The sequence below is a fragment of the Argopecten irradians genome, chromosome 2 (genome assembly GCF_041381155.1).
Source record: "Argopecten irradians isolate NY chromosome 2, Ai_NY, whole genome shotgun sequence".
NCBI classification, from domain to species: domain Eukaryota; kingdom Metazoa; phylum Mollusca; class Bivalvia; order Pectinida; family Pectinidae; genus Argopecten; species Argopecten irradians.
The window spans coordinates 10,091,130-10,107,802 of NC_091135.1; the positions used below are offsets into that span (position 1 = coordinate 10,091,130).

Consider the following 16,673-nt stretch of genomic DNA (forward strand, 5'->3'; position numbering starts at 1 on the left):
AAAACTCCATAAATCGACCCGAAATATAATTATTTCCACAAACAAACAAAAATTCCGAGAACCGACTTGTACAATTTCAACACAGTATTTGTTTTATGCTATAAATATTTCCCACATAAATTATATTACTGGCACAGTGTAATGTTATAAATTCTGTGTCCATTGTAGCATACATGTACAAGTATATAATACGTCCTTGTTGTTAGGGATTAGAATGTCACATTAGCGATCTGGCAAACAATATCATGAAAATCCGCTTATGACACAAACTTATAGTGACTTATCCATATAAACATTGTTCTATTTGAATTGAACAAAATGAGACGGCATTTTTTATTAAAAGTTTAATATAAGAAAAAAAACGCCGGAAGGATAACATCAAATTCGTGTATACATTTAATTTGTATATCTTGTTGATTCAATCAATTATAAAAGTGCGAGTGTATGCATATACGTAGTTCGATCGGAGACTTGGAAGCGACAGAAATCGGTCGCACAAGGTGTACATATGTATACACATTATCTTGTATACACTATTAAAGAAGAATTGTGTATGTGTATTGTGGATGATCTTTATCTAAATGTAAATAATCTCAAACAATCTTGTTTAATTTATGATAACCGCGAAGTGGTATCTTTAAAGAGACGGAGACGAATGATACTGATTATTTATAAATGTAAGTCATTTAGCTATATTTAGCATTGATTTTTTTTGGTCTAGTATATTATATTCTTTACGTCATATTAACAGTCAGTGTCAACGGCCTCCCGTGTATTTGGTGTTTAGCCGGCGTGTGTGTCAATGCGACATGATTGTTTTAGCCTTGAGTAGATTTAGGACTTGCGATAGACTTTTTGCTGAGTTCATCATATGCTCACCCCCAGCAGATAACAGAATGTAGCATCCTATGATTAAACATGCACTGTACAGTGTATGTATTAACTATACTGATTGAGTCGTTTTGATTAGCACTCGACAAAACCGACATGGTACATGACTTTCTTATAAGAATGACTGCAACAGAACAGCCCAGTATATTTCTCAATTTCCTGAGATACGAATTACTACGTGTAATAACTATAATTTAAGAAACACAAAACAAACTAATTAAAATCCCCATACACATACATGTATTTAAGAAAGTTTCATTGTACCACATTAATAGGCATTTAAGATGTGCTAAATGTATCGTAATACTTGAAATACGCACATATACATGAACATGTAATCAGGAAATTCATAAATATGAAGCTAAAGATATGTCCCTTAAGCCAGTACGTTAACATGTGTACAGTAATTAGAGTATACATGGGAGACGATAAGAATCTACTACCAACCATGGGGTATACTTTGTATTGTCCATTTTTCAACATAGCATTGTCCTTAGGCTATGCATTGGCACATGTATCAGGACAATCAAAATATTTATCTAAGTTGCTATGGGATGGCCTTTGGTTGTCCAGAGATCTAATTATTTCTTTCTAGATATTCGCCTTTGGGTTAATTGCGAGTAAGAAACCCACGTGGACAGTTTAACTTTGCCATTTAATTAAAAGACACGTATTTCGGTGGATTTTCTTCGGGTACTTGACTTTTCCACTAGCACATCTTAAAAGGAAAAACACTGGTTGTTAACATGTTACGATATAAAATTGAACTATATAACAACTTTCTGTTTTCCTTTCTTTGTAATTAATGATATTAATGATATGAGAACAAATCTCAGGAATTTAACACCAATGCAAACTTGACTGCTGGTTATATGCAAATGCTATACTAATGACTGATATAAGATTAGTCCGCTAAACCTGCCTATATCATTAGGCTTTTTATATATTTTATAGTTTTGCCTAATATGTATTAGGCAATTTTTCTTTAAAAAAAACCCCTTATATATGATATGAATTTGATATTGTTGTATAAACTATGTATTGTAAAATGCTTGTGTTCATGCATCAGAAACATTACCCTGTATGTTTCATACACGTGAGTGACATCCAAAATATAATCATACACATGTATGGTGTGTGTATGAATGCATGTTACTCATGATAAACGGAACAGGAACAGAAGGTGAGACTTGCTATTGTGATAGAACGGGTTTCTATCATTGTTGCATTTATTTGTACAGTATGTATATTTGTTATTGCACTCTTTTAAGTCTTCACTTCAGTGATCTGTTTATGTATCTTTGACCCAAATTCAGGGGAAAACCATGAGAACAGGTCTTATCTATGGTGTGTTTGCTGTTTAGCAGTCACATTCATCAACCTAGTTGTCCTCATGATCACCCTGATGCTGACAGCTGACTGCTGGCCGGAGTACACGTGGGAGGTGTTTATCAGTCAGTTAAGCCTTGTCTGTATTTAAGCGGAAGTTATATTTAGTGTGTAGGTGGGTTGTTGTAGCAACGGTTTAACCTAAATATGGTGCTCTGTCCGGACTTTGACCAATCAGTGGTCACTTTGGGGTACTGGGTTGATGTGTCGTTATAAAAGGGGCTGCTTCTAAGGAAGCTTTGGTCTTGACTAGGGAGAATGGGTTAGGGACAGAACCACGCCGTGCACTGTCAACAGTGCAACACTTGCGGGGTCTCTGAACTACCATTTGGGTTTTTACTTAGAGCTACATGGCTAACAATGGTTTGTGTCGTTCTAGGGGATTGTCAGGGGCTTAGGGCTTAGACACCCATAGAAAACCTAGTTCGCACAGTGTAGTAGGGGATCGTCAGGGGCTTAGGGCTTAGACATCCATAGAAAACCTATTTACACAGTTAGTTATGTCTCTTAGAGTTGGGAACATTTGGTAGGTCGGTTGTCTCCCGTTAGGTGTTGTTGTACTGTGTGTGGGAACACGTGGTCTTGTTGTATTAGGGTTTCACTACATATACGACGACTGTATACTTGTTTCTCTTACTGTAAGTTGTCTACATCAGGCACTATTGTAAATATATTATTTATCAATTCTGTATTACTTGTCTTTTATATAATAAATAGTTATTTGTACCTGTATTTAACTAGTTGATTTATTGGATTAGTGTCAGTGCTTCCGCTACATCCTAGAGATCGAACCTGTTGAGATACAGGCCTGTAACCTGTGGAGGAAACGGGATCCGGAGAGGATTTGTGACGACTGTGGACTCTGTTGTATACTAAAAATACTATACGATCACGATTTGGGACTTATACATATAACGGGAGCTACAGTCGGATCGCCCCTCCGGGTCTTGTGTGGAAAACCCTCCCTATTACAGAATGGTGCGTGTGACCAGGATGTAGTTGTGTAAGTACTGATTACATTATCCAATTTCTCAAAACTTGTGATAACAATATAACTTAGTTGTTTTTGTAACATTTATTTACCAAGCGTTTATATAGTATGATTTAAACTTTGTTTGTGACGTTGTAGGTGCTTTATCTCTAGAATATTCAAGACCTCTAGTGATAGACAGTCTACTGAGTTTTCAGGTTATATGTACGCTGTTTTTAGTATTATTTGGATATTTTTGGGTGGCATATTGTTTAGGGAACTATTGTTATCATGGAGAAGGGTTTCTTGCATGATGAGGATAGTAATAATGAGGTATCGGGACTGGAAACCAGTTCATATGTACCTCTTGTACCTCCTAGAAGGGTTAGAAGAAAAGAGAGACACCCTGACACATTCGATGGTCAAAGCTGTGATTGGCAGGATTACATCGTTCATTTTGAACAGGTAGCTGCCTGGAACGGGTGGACAGACATAGAAAAGGCCCAACAGTTAAGTATAAGTTTAAAGGGAACAGCCCAGAAATTATTGAGTAACCTTACTGTTGGACAGTTGTCAGATTATCAGTCGATAAAACAATATCTCACCCAAAGGTTCAATCCTAAAGAAAGGAGTGTGGCTCATAGATTTACTTTTAGGGAGCGTAAACAGGGGAAGGACGAAACTGCGTCTGATTTCGGGTATGATTTAAGGAGAACTGCCCTCCTAGCCTACCCTGAAATCCCGTACCATTACCTGGAATGTCAGGTGGTAGACCAGTTCGTTAACGGCCTACATAACTTTGAAATTCGAAAGAAAGTAATTTTCAGCCATCCTAGCACTTTGGATGAGGCTATTTCCTCTGCAGTCGAATATGAGGCTGTAACATGTAATTCCACCAAGAAACCTATAGAGTCTGAATCGGTATGTTCTATACAAACAAATAGTACTGTAGAACAAGTTCTTACAATTAACCAAATAAGTAACTTACTAGATAAGAAAATGTCCAGTATGAAGGGTAAGGATAAGATGTTAAAAACCCACGTTAAGAAGTATGGGGACAATAAAGTACAAAAAGGTACCTGTTTATTTTGCAAAGAGGAAGGACATTATGTCCGAGAATGTAAAAGGTTACAAAACCTACAGAAACTAGAAGATAGAATTAGCCAGTTAGAAAAACTAACTAGGGCTGGGATAAGGGCCGAGACGTCAGCCTGTCCAAATACATTAAATACTATAGGTATTTCTAAGTCAGAGTTGGGGATTTGGGAGAAAACTGAAAGGAAACTAGAAAGGGAGGGAAAAGTATCGGGCCAGGTTCCATTAGGGTTACAAAATGTACGTTCGGGCATAGGTTGTCTGTATGCAGAGGTGCAAGTACAACAGGTAACATGTGAAATGCTGATAGATACTGGGTCCCCGGTTTCTATTCTATCCTTTGACGAGTTTATAAAGTTGAGGCTAGATGTAGAGTCGCTACAGAGATTTGATACAAATCTCACCACAGCCGACGGGAACCAACTCGAAGTAAAGGGGTGTATTCCTTTAGTGTTTAAAATTGGACAATCTGTGTTCATACAGAACTTTGTAGTTTCAAAAGTTAAGAATTTGTCTGGGATACTGGGAATGGATTTCTTGTCAGCACATTGTAGTTCCATTCAATTAGAAAATGCCATTTTAGAGACAAATAAGGGGGATGTACAGCTAATCAGACAAAATTTTGAGTGTAATAAACTAATTCTCTCTGTTATGAGTATAGAACAGCAGGTTGATTCTAACGAGAGAGAAAATAAAACTGAGCCTGTAACTACAAGGGTAGTAGGTCAACAATCTACTATGGTAGATGACGAAATAACGTTTGAACTTCAGGTCGGCAATACTGAGAACATTGCTACTGATAAACGGGACAATGAGTTAGTAGAAGACTCTAGGGATGCCCAAGTATTAAACAAGGATGAAAATGAAGCTAGTCTAGCACACAAAGGTGTTACCTTGGTAAAGGTTATGGTTGCCATGGTAGCTATAGGGTTCATTTTGTTAGCTTTACTTGGAATGATTAGGTCAACTAACTTAAGTCCCATTTGTCCTGAAGATACTGCTAGTAAACACAAACCAGTCTGTTCAAGACTATTGATGATACTAGAAAAGGATGGCTATTGTCAGACTGCTAAAGTAGTTAGAACAAGTAAACCAAAGGTTTGGTATCCTCCGTAACTAGGGTGTATACTTGTAGGTTGTCTCGGAAATTGTACATGTTTAGGGAACGAGATAACTAAATTGTAAATAGTTATGCTGTAAACAATGTCATGCGGGAAGGGGGTACCTACAAGTGTAACAATCAGAGCGACTGCAAACAGTTGCCAGTATTGAATTTAACTTTGTCTTAATTAGATTAATTAATTGTGTGCGTATAATCCAAACTAGTGTTAGGCTAGTGGGGTGAATCAATTATATTATAACTGAACTCCCATAGTATCTCTTGGAAGGGGGTCTATAGAAAGGGGGTCAGACCACCTAAGGGGGAGTGCTGTTTATCTGATCGGCCAGGGTCAGATCTAGAGGAACTGGTGTATCGGTACCACGGATATCGGATTACCTGACTGGATCTAACTGACCAGTGCTGGAGTTCCCTCCTGTGAGGATGAACACTCATTTGTCCTGAAGTGACCTCACCACATACTTCAATGTCTAGACACAATGGACCTGCACGTGTATTCTGTGAAACGCACATATTTCAACAGACGTTATGGAAATCATCAAACGATGTCAGCTGTACAGACAACACGGGGACGTTACGTACCTCCGTGAGGGAGAAGAGGAACCAAAAGCCGAGTTGATGTTGGACCACATGTGAAATTAACAATATCCAGTGTTATTGAACTGTACTAAAAGTGAACTTTGACTGTATTTATTCTTTTTGGATAATAGATTAACTTCGAAACAGAAAAAACATTGCGAAACTTAAAGTGATAATGTGATTTTGTACATCTATTTCTATTGGATCTTACAGTGGCATAATTTTCAGCTATAAATTTTATATCACTTATTTTGCAGGTGTTTGTTTAGTAAACCAAGTTTTGATACTTGTTTAGTAAATCAAGTATTGATACTACTGGTAGGTTTTTAAGAACTTTGGTTAAATTTAGGGTCATGGGAGAGCCAAACTTGACATAGCTCTGGATTTTGTTGATATTTTCGAGCTTAGTTGGTTGTTCATGTTTCTTATACAGTTTAAGTTTATAGTGATTATATACATGTACATTGTTGTTTACATACATTGGGTACATGATAGAGGTCAGTACTGCCTGCTCTATTATGCATTTGTGGATACTGATGTTGGAAGACTATGCACATGTAATATACTCAGTCATTATTGGATAATAATACTAAAGGTTATATAGCTAGTTATCTTTAATTGAGCTTACGTCTATCATGGTTATAGAATGATTCTGTTTAGGTTGTGTTGTTGTTACTTTGGGTTGTTTGTAGTTGACACCATCCTAATTTTGAACCAATTGGTATAGTAGTGCTATATCTTCGGGCATATGTTTCCTGTGGAATAGTCGTTACTCAGGTCTAAGATTACAGGGGTGTAATTATAAGAGTTGACCAAATATCTTGGCGAATCCTAAGTCAGACTAGATGTACGATGCAGGGATGCACATTACCTATAGGGGGTCATGTGGCATTTAAGGTTATTTTAGACAAAGCAAATTTGTTGTCAAATTGTACTTTGATCTTAGGGGGGAGGAGTGTGATAGAACGGGTTTCTATCATTGTTGCATTTATTTGTACAGTATGTATATTTGTTATTGCACTCTTTTAAGTCTTCACTTCAGTGATCTGTTTATGTATCTTTGACCCAAATTCAGGGGAAAACCATGAGAACAGGTCTTATCTATGGTGTGTTTGCTGTTTAGCAGTCACATTCATCAACCTAGTTGTCCTCATGATCACCCTGATGCTGACAGCTGACTGCTGGCCGGAGTACACGTGGGAGGTGTTTATCAGTCAGTTAAGCCTTGTCTGTATTTAAGCGGAAGTTATATTTAGTGTGTAGGTGGGTTGTTGTAGCAACGGTTTAACCTAAATATGGTGCTCTGTCCGGACTTTGACCAATCAGTGGTCACTTTGGGGTACTGGGTTGATGTGTCGTTATAAAAGGGGCTGCTTCTAAGGAAGCTTTGGTCTTGACTAGGGAGAATGGGTTAGGGACAGAACCACGCCGTGCACTGTCAACAGTGCAACACTTGCGGGGTCTCTGAACTACCATTTGGGTTTTTACTTAGAGCTACATGGCTAACAATGGTTTGTGTCGTTCTAGGGGATTGTCAGGGGCTTAGGGCTTAGACATCCATAGAAAACCTAGTTCGCACAGTGTAGTAGGGGATCGTCAGGGGCTTAGGGCTTAGACATCCATAGAAAACCTATTTACACAGTTAGTTATGTCTCTTAGAGTTTGGAACATTTGGTAGGTCGGTTGTCTCCCGTTAGGTGTTGTTGTACTGTGTGTGGGAACACGTGGTCTTGTTGTATTAGGGTTTCACTACATATACGACGACTGTATACTTGTTTCTCTTACTGTAAGTTGTCTACATCAGGCACTATTGTAAATATATTATTTATCAATTCTGTATTACTTGTCTTTTATATAATAAATAGTTATTTGTACCTGTATTTAACTAGTTGATTTATTGGATTAGTGTCAGTGCTTCCGCTACATCCTAGAGATCGAACCTGTTGAGATACAGGCCTGTAACCTGTGGAGGAAACGGGATCCGGAGAGGATTTGTGACGACTGTGGACTCTGTTGTATACTAAAAATACTATACGATCACGATTTGGGACTTATACATATAACGGGAGCTACAGTCGGATCGCCCCTCCGGGTCTCTTGTGGGGAAAACCCTCACTATTACACTATCAAATTAATTCAATAAATTTTATCTCGGAACCTCAGCTCTATCTCTGACTGGCTGAGGGCTAAATAGATCTATAGGTTACCTTGACCATTGACACATATAAATGCACTTACATTGCACGTATACTTTCAAGACAGAAAATATATAGGTTTGAGAATATTCCAGGTTTGATACCACTTTCTTCTGGGTCTACTTTTTAGTGGATTTTGGTCATCGCCAATCGCATGTAGGTTTCAAACTTCAATTAAAATTTCATTTGAAAATCAAATACAATAGTTCTGTTTCGGTCTGTAGACCTTCCCTACATAGTTCTGATCTACCTAAGAGATATCTACAGACGATAATCTTTTTTTTTCTTTCGCAATTTGGAACAGAGACAGTTTATATTATGTATATTGTAAATTATGTTCCCTTTGGAACACTTATGAGAAGATAATCATTTTTTGTATCATTTGAGGTTGAGTTACTAATGAAAATACATCAAGTTTTTTTTAAATATATTATTTGATTTAATGTTAAAAAAGATTTCATTATCCAAGTGCATATTTAGTTGTTAAGCTTTTTTTGTAATGTTTAGATTATTAATGACAAGAGTCAATCACCTTTACATTGATATATCTGTATACATGTATGTGTATATACATAAATTAATTCAGTTTTTTACTAAAAAAAATGAGAAATTACTGAAAACTTCACTCATGTCCATTCAGTTCATGTTGTCTTCAGGTCCACCATATCGGCATTAACTATACAGTAAGCGACTCTTTTCTACAAGCTTTGAAATTAAGAGGTTTTTTTTTACTCATAAATAGCATTAATATAGTTTATTAGTGAATAATATTGGATAAAACAAAGATATATTGCTTCCATACACGAATTAAAACCTCTAAAACCCCGTTCAGGTCCTCCTTCAGGTCCCGTTCAGGTCCGCCATATTATCGGTACGGTAAGCGACCTTTTTGTCGAGCTTTATAATTAAGTCTTCAAAAAAATTTTTTTCACAAAAAAAGACATCAAGATGTGTATTAATATATATTCTAGCATATAATAAAGAGATATTGCATATAAATATGCATTTAATACTCTAAAACCCCGTTCAGGTCCTCCTTCAGGTCCCGTTCAGGTCCATTCAGGTCTTTAGTATGACTCTTATTAATGCACCAATTTTATTATATACATGTATATGATTTAATATGGTGGACACAATTGGTAAAACCCAGAGAATTACTCGAAAACACCATTTTCGACCCTTTATTTTTCTTTAAAGAAGCAGAAAGGATAAAAACACAGAAAGTAGTAATACACATGTCTATTACCTATACAAACCGCGAAGTTTGAGCGAAATCGGAGCGTACCCCTCCTTTTGGCGTGTGAAGAGTGATAACTCCTCGCGGCGACTGATTATATCGGTATATTTTACATCATTTAAAATGTGTTTTGTAAATAATATGTTGTTTATTAAAGTGAAATATGTTTTATATATTTATATCTATATAACAAATTTATTACTGTATATCAAAAAGACAAAGTCTGAGAATCCGGATATCTATCCGCTTTACATACTATGTTTACAATGAACTATAGCCTCGGTTTAAAGTGAAAGTAGGCAAATATGAAAGTAGAGCATGTTTGGCGCCTTGTGTGTATCTATATTTAAACGAGCGCCAACGGCTGGTAAAGGTATAAGATCACTAACACAAAACGTTTGGTTTACTCTTGGGAAGATGTCAACTTCAGCTGAAAATGAAGTTACGCACATTTCATTTCCGGATAAACCAGCTTACCTGTCGAAATTGAAGAGCGAAAATGTTGCAATCGCAAGTGACATTGGTGAAGCCAGCGACATAGTGAACGGAGATCGTGATAGTTATTCACTTCTAGTCATTCATCCTCAAGTTTCTGAAGAAGGAATGTTGACAAAATACATTCAGACTGGAATCAAATCCCAGAAAATTATTAGAGATCTTCCCGATTTTGAAGGCGGGTTTTCTCTTTGTTATTCAAAAAGATCCGCTATTGTTGAACGAGGAGTGTGTGTGTATTTCAAGGAAGAAGATGGAAAGGATATCATTACAAGAATGAAAACTGTCTTTAATAGACATGGAATCACAAATTACTTCAAATTCGTCAATAAGACTAAAGGAAAATTCAAAAGAATTCAATACGATGTGGCAAATGATGATATTGTTGAGGAAGCCGATTACTGTTTATCTAAAAGTCTAACACAGTCAGCAATGTTTTCTGTCCCAGAGTTCACATCTGTTTTCCATGATTATTCAAGAACCAAAATGATTCTACAACAGGTATTCAAACAATATAATTATTATTTTTACATGTACATGACTACTCGCAATTGTCAAGCATCTGTTGATATTGATAAAAAAAATACAAATAAAAAAAGGATAACCCTTAAAAACAAATAAAAGGCATATTAAAAGATCATTCAAACTTCAGATACTATTAGGAATATCGTCTAAACTGTATTTTGCCTCCACAAAGTATTTAAACTATTTTGTAAAGATCTTGGTTTGCTGACTATATAAAAAAAAAACTTTGAAATTAATTTAATTACAATTAATTACATAATTGTATGCACCTTTCATTTAAATATATATGTATTATCAAACATGTACAATACTGTAACACAAATCAGACATTATCGGTTACAGACGTCAGATGTACCAGAAGTAGCCCAGCTGCTGACCATTGCTGACCGTTTGATACCACAGGATCTGGATGTCCAGCAGCTAGAAGATAACATGGAACATCCTTTTGTTGTAGTGGAGGGCATGGATGCTACAGGTATTTTATATACTGGATATCATCTGTGAGGCAGAGAAATACATTATTCCAACTTTGTCTTTGCCAAATCATTGGATTTTATTTATACTTTCTGATGACACATTGTGTACAGGTACTGATTTCTATAAAAATTCAATGCAATATCAGCTATCAACAAAGATAATGTATAGATGAATAAACAAAGATCACAGACTTTATGGAAACAAAGTGTCTTCTAATTAATATTTGACTAATTCCAATCCATTACAATGCTCTGTGATACACTCCAATGCAAGATCTAATAGTTCTCCGTTCGTGGTCACCCCTATGATTAGCCAATCAGCTTGTTAGTGGGATTGAATCTCTCGGAAGTATAAACACCTACTTGTACGTCCCCAGATGTTCCGATTCTAGGCCAGGGGTCATTTGAGGTGAGCCTGAACAGGGAGTTTGTTAAAATCTTGTATTTGAGAATATCGTAGAGAATCGTAGCGAAGGGGAATTACAAGTTTAAAGGCCCACTACCTTTCCGAAGCAAAACATAAAGGTTTCTTAAAAAACATAAATAACATCAGAAAATATATACCGATGGCCTAAGATGAGGTAACAACACCAAACATATGCAAGATTTCCTGCGTAATATATGATAACAGTGGAGAGTCATTTCGCCGTTTTGCCGTCTGGCGCAGAGATAGTCAACTACCGCGCGGCATTTAGGACGACGGCGGGAAACATAAAACGACCCGCGTTATGAAAATTAACATTTTATTTATTTTAATCAAATTGTTTAGAAGGTGATGATACGTGTAGTATTATCGGCAAGTTAATAACTTTTGCGACTCTACAAAATTATCGATCTCGTTTTTCATTCCCATTTTAAAAATTGAAAGCCGTTTCGGAAAGGTAGTGGCCCTTTATGTCTAATTTTAATTAGGTTGAGACAAAATGTATATGCAGGTAAAAAGACTTTGATATATCAAATACTTGTTATACTTAACAGAAGTATTAATGACAGTATCATTTTGAGTTTTAAAAAAAAAAGGTTATTTTTTTCTACCTGTAGATTTTCATTGAAATGAAAAAATTGATATAGAAAAATCTTGACTATCCATAACATTTACTGTCCATAAGGGAAGACAACTCTTACCAAGATCCTGGAAGACAGGCTGTCGGCTGTTCGATTTTACACACCTCCACCACCTATTGAGCATCTGCGTAAAGCTTTTGATCGTCTTCCGGAGTTAGTCCGTCGAGCTTACTATAGTATTGGTAATTACATTGTTGCCATGGAAATTTCTAAAGAGTGCAAAGACCGAGCAGTCGTTATGGATAGGTATGTAATGTACATAAATGTTGTATGAAGTAATTTAGAAATATTATACATGTGCCAGATTCATGAATTTGAACCTACCATATTTTTGCTGTAAACTGATATTATTGTTTTACATGAAGATTATCTTTTCTCATCCGAAATGGAATTTCATAAAAAGCTAGTTTTCTGCTAAAAATAAAAGTATACAAGTTGTTGAGATAGAGAAGAAAAAATTCAAATTAAAAGATGGATGAATTTGATGAGTACATATGTACATGTATATGTCTTTTAACCAAGATTAATGAGTATATCATATTATAGGAAAGTAAATTACTAGGTACTGACATAATTATGAATGATAAACTAAAGAATAGCAAATTCAAGAAGATAGTACATGTAGATTGAAATTCAAGCATTTAGCTGTCTTGATAATGATATGTTATCTTTAAAGTTAACAAATGTTTATGATTTGCTGATAAATAAATTGCATTTAATAATTGACTCATCAGAAAATTTTGTATTTTAACTGTTCAGGTACTGGCACAGCACAGCAGCCTATGGGATCGCTAACGAGAGTAGTACAGGTGATTTACCTGTGTGTGGTCACTCTGTGTACCAATGGCCAGGTGATCTACTCCGACCAACCGCTGTGCTGTTCCTGACAGTGGGAGAGAAAATAAGGAAACAAAGGCTTCAAGGGCGTGGCATAGAGAAAACATTCGAGGAACAGAGTCTGGATAAGGACCAGCTGTTCAGACAAAGGTATAAAAAGTTATATCAAATATTTTAGTTAGTAGGTTTTAGAACATTAATTAGTTACGGTAAGTAGGAATTTCGTCTTTTCATATTACAGAGTTACTTCCCCTGCGGGTAAGTTTTTATTATGACATCATTATTTTGTGAGCGAAATTCACATTGTTTTCTCTGAAAAGTATGACGTAAACTCATGATTTCACAATCAATACCTACCTGCATGGACCAATAACTCTGTAATATGCAAATGCAGAATATCTAAAGGAATGCTGATTATATTAATTAATTAGTAATAAGACTACTGTATGTATATTAGGCCAAACAAATAAATATGTCTGTTTAGGGTTAGTTACCTAACATAAATTTATCACATCTTCAATGGCCAGGTTGTTTGGTCACCAAGAATAAATAGATGGAGGTCATTCAAATTGTCTTAGTACATTAATCCCTGAAGACAGATTTAGGCCCTCCTAAATCAAAAACTAGACCAGTTTATTATGGAATTTCAAGGTATAACTGTAATTCCTGTTCTTTTATTACCTGGTAAAATATCTTCTTCTTTGTCTGCATAGATTATGTGATTCTTATCGCCGCATGGAGAACCCAGGGCTGATAGAAGTTGATGCCAGTGGAACTGTTGAAGATGTAGTTAAAAGCAGTGTAGAGAAACTAGCCAGCTGTGGAGTTCATATTCCTCATAGTGCAATGCAGTTAAAGAATAACAAAGGTTAAAAAATGTGTGCTAAGAACTTTAGGGATATGTATTGTAGTGACAAAAGTAAAGGTAGCCGACATTCTACCACATCACTCCACCTGTTGGTCATTCGTGGCCTAGTAGTTTAAGTGTATGGCATTCTGATATGTTAAAGCTGACAGAATGAAAATATAAATATAAACTTTATTTATTTTACATTGATTACGAAACAAGCTATAAAACTTATGCAAATTACTCTTGATGGCCCAGATGTAAGCGCACGAGGGATCTTAGTGTGGGAGGAAACCGGAGTGCCCGGAGAAAACCCACGTGATTGGGCAGGTGACACCTAACCTTTTCACGTCCGTGCCGGGGATCGAACCCCGGCCGGCTAGGTGAAAGGAGGTGAAAAGATCAGGATGCATGAATAGCAGTTTGCTCATTGTGTACTCTCCCCTATCAACTCGTTGGGTGCTCTCCCCTATCTCCACTTTGGGTACTCTCCCCTATCTCCTCGTTGGGTACTCTCCCTATCTCCTTGTTGGGTGCTCTCCCCTATCTCCTCGTTGGGTACTCTCCCCTATCTCCTTGTTGGGTACTCTCCCTTATCTCCTCGTTGAGTACTCTCCCTATCTCCTCGTTGGGTGCTCTCCCCTATCTCCTTGTTGGGTACTCTCCCTTATCTCCTCGTTGAGTACTCTCCCCTATCTCCTCGTTGGGTACCCTCCCCTATCTCCTCGTTGGGTACTCTCCCCTATCTCCTTGTTGGGTACTCTCCCCTATCTCCTCGTTGGGTACTCTCCCTGTCTCCTCGTTGGGTACTCTCCCCTATCTCCTCGTTGGGTACTCTCCCTATCTCCTTGTTGGGTGCTCTCCCCTATCTCCTCGTTGGGTACTCTCCCCTATCTCCTTGTTGGGTACTCTCCCTTATCTCCTCGTTGAGTACTCTCCCTATCTCCTCGTTGGGTGCTCTCCCCTATCTCCACTTTGGGTACTCTCCCCTATCTCCTTGTTGGGTACTCTCCCTTATCTCCTCGTTGAGTACTCTCCCCTATCTCCTCGTTGGGTACTCTCCCCTATTTCCTCGTTGGGTACTCTCCCCCTTTCTCCTCGTTGGGTACTCTCCCCTATCTCCTCGTTGGGTACTCTCCCCTTTCTCCTCGTTGGGTACTCTCCCCTATCTCGTTGGGTACTCTCCCCTATCTCCTCGTTGGGTACTCTCCCCTATCTCCTCGTTGGGTACTCTCCCCTATCTCCTCGTTGGGTACTCTCCCCTATCTCCTCGTTGGGTACTCTCCCCTATCTCCTCGTTGGGTACTCTCCCCATCTCCTCGTTGGATACTCTCCCCTATCTCCTCGTTGAGTACTCTCCCTATCTCCTCGTTGGGTACTCTCCCCTATCTCCTTGTTGGGTACTCTCCCTTATCTCCTCGTTGAGTACTCTCCCCTATCTCCTCGTCGGGTACTCTCCCCTATCTCCTTGCTGGGTACCCTCCCCTATCAAAACATGACATGTCTTTGTTAAAAGGACATACATGCACCAGGTAAAACAAAGCATCTAAGTGAAACCACTGAAGTACAGACTTTACTTTTATCTAGTTTTCTAAAGTGCATTTAGTAACTTTTTGAAGTTTTACTATATTGAAGATTTGACGACAGTATTGTTTTGATGTGTCTTTTTTGAGCTTTACATCACCTTTATTCAAACATGTTGTTAAAGAAAATAAATTTCCTTTCATTTACATAGTTTTAATGCCACAATTAATAGCCTGTAAATAATTTTATCCATTAGTTAATTGTAAAATGATGATATATAGATTGATTGATACGCATGCGACACTTCAAGGTCTCGTTGGTGAACAAATTGAGTTATCTCCCCTTGCATATAGATCCACTGTAGCATTCGTGCTTACGCTAGAGGTATTAAGAAATACTGGGGTTTAAAATTGTTGATCTAGATGTCATTATTTTTAGGTGAAATATGCATTTATCAAGATATAAAGAATATTTTGTCAAACTTTAATTGATTGTCAGATGACCATTAAGGCCCTTTTGGCCACTTGTTTTGTTTTTGTAAATTGCATTTAAGCATATGTTAACATTTTTTGTTGTATTCTAGTATTATTATTTTCTGCATTTTCATTGAATTATGCATTTTAAATCTTTTTTGTTTTATTTCATGTTTTCCATGCACCAGGAAATATAATCTTCTTATATTTAATAAGACTATTTATTGAATATTATTTCAATGCCCCCCCCCCCCCCTCCAACAGCTTTGTAAAACATGCAAAAAAGCATGTTCAGTATTGTTCACTGTATGTCGGTATTAGAAGTTTTGAACAAAACTTAATAATTTAAAAAGCTTGTCATTTAATGTATGAACAAAACATCATATCTTTTAACTAAATATATTTAAATTTTTTTAAAGCTTATTGTGTAGTTAAATTCAGTGCCCTACTATTTACAAATTACTAGTCCCAGTAATAGTTAGCTATAACCAAAACAAATGTTATCAATGTAGTATATGTATACTATACAGATCTTGAATATGAATTAGTTGTAACATTAGATCTACACAATATAATTTCAATCAATTATTTAACATTTTGATAGTTTTTATTTTTCTATCCGTTTGAATAAATATGTACATGCATGTATACAATCAGAAATTATAAAACTTTTGGAAATATTAAATGATATTTTTGTGTCATTTTGTTGGTCTTGCTCTCTAACATATAAAATATAAACCACCTATTTATTGGGACATTAAGTGTATCCATCCTGGGACATTCTAACCACAAAAAAAAATGTCCGTCAAGAAAATTGAAATTACATGAGTTTAGAATGAAATATTTACAGTTTGCACTGACTCAATAACCATGCTTTCTAGTATTATCATTATCAGTGTACAATGTTAGCACAACATGCGTGGCCGTTCTATTGTTACGGGAATAGTCGATGGCG

The 16,673-nt window shown here is 36.7% G+C and overlaps 1 protein-coding gene across 1 annotated transcript; it reads left to right on the top strand.

Moving 5' to 3' along the window:
- The first annotated feature begins 9,751 nt into the window (after positions 1 to 9,751).
- On the top strand, positions 9,752 to 16,416 carry LOC138314399 (UMP-CMP kinase 2, mitochondrial-like). The gene is made up of 5 exons (XM_069254710.1): positions 9,752 to 10,472; positions 10,839 to 10,971; positions 12,082 to 12,283; positions 12,797 to 13,024; positions 13,588 to 16,416. Exons 1-5 carry the CDS (start codon positions 9,795 to 9,797, stop codon positions 13,745 to 13,747), a joined length of 1,401 nt encoding a protein of 466 aa, XP_069110811.1. The 5' UTR covers positions 9,752 to 9,794; the 3' UTR covers positions 13,748 to 16,416.
- The last annotated feature ends 257 nt before the right edge of the window (positions 16,417 to 16,673 follow it).

Bases quoted from the DNA above. Each gene is read 5' to 3' on its own strand.
- LOC138314399 (XM_069254710.1), top strand. From the start codon at position 9,795: ATGTTTGGCGCCTTGTGTGTATCTATATTTAAACGAGCGCCAACGGCT. The intron at 10,473-10,838 runs GTATTCAAACAA...TATCGGTTACAG, and splicing joins CCAAAATGATTCTACAACAG to ACGTCAGATGTACCAGAAGT. The intron at 10,972-12,081 runs GTATTTTATATA...ACTGTCCATAAG, and splicing joins GGAGGGCATGGATGCTACAG to GGAAGACAACTCTTACCAAG.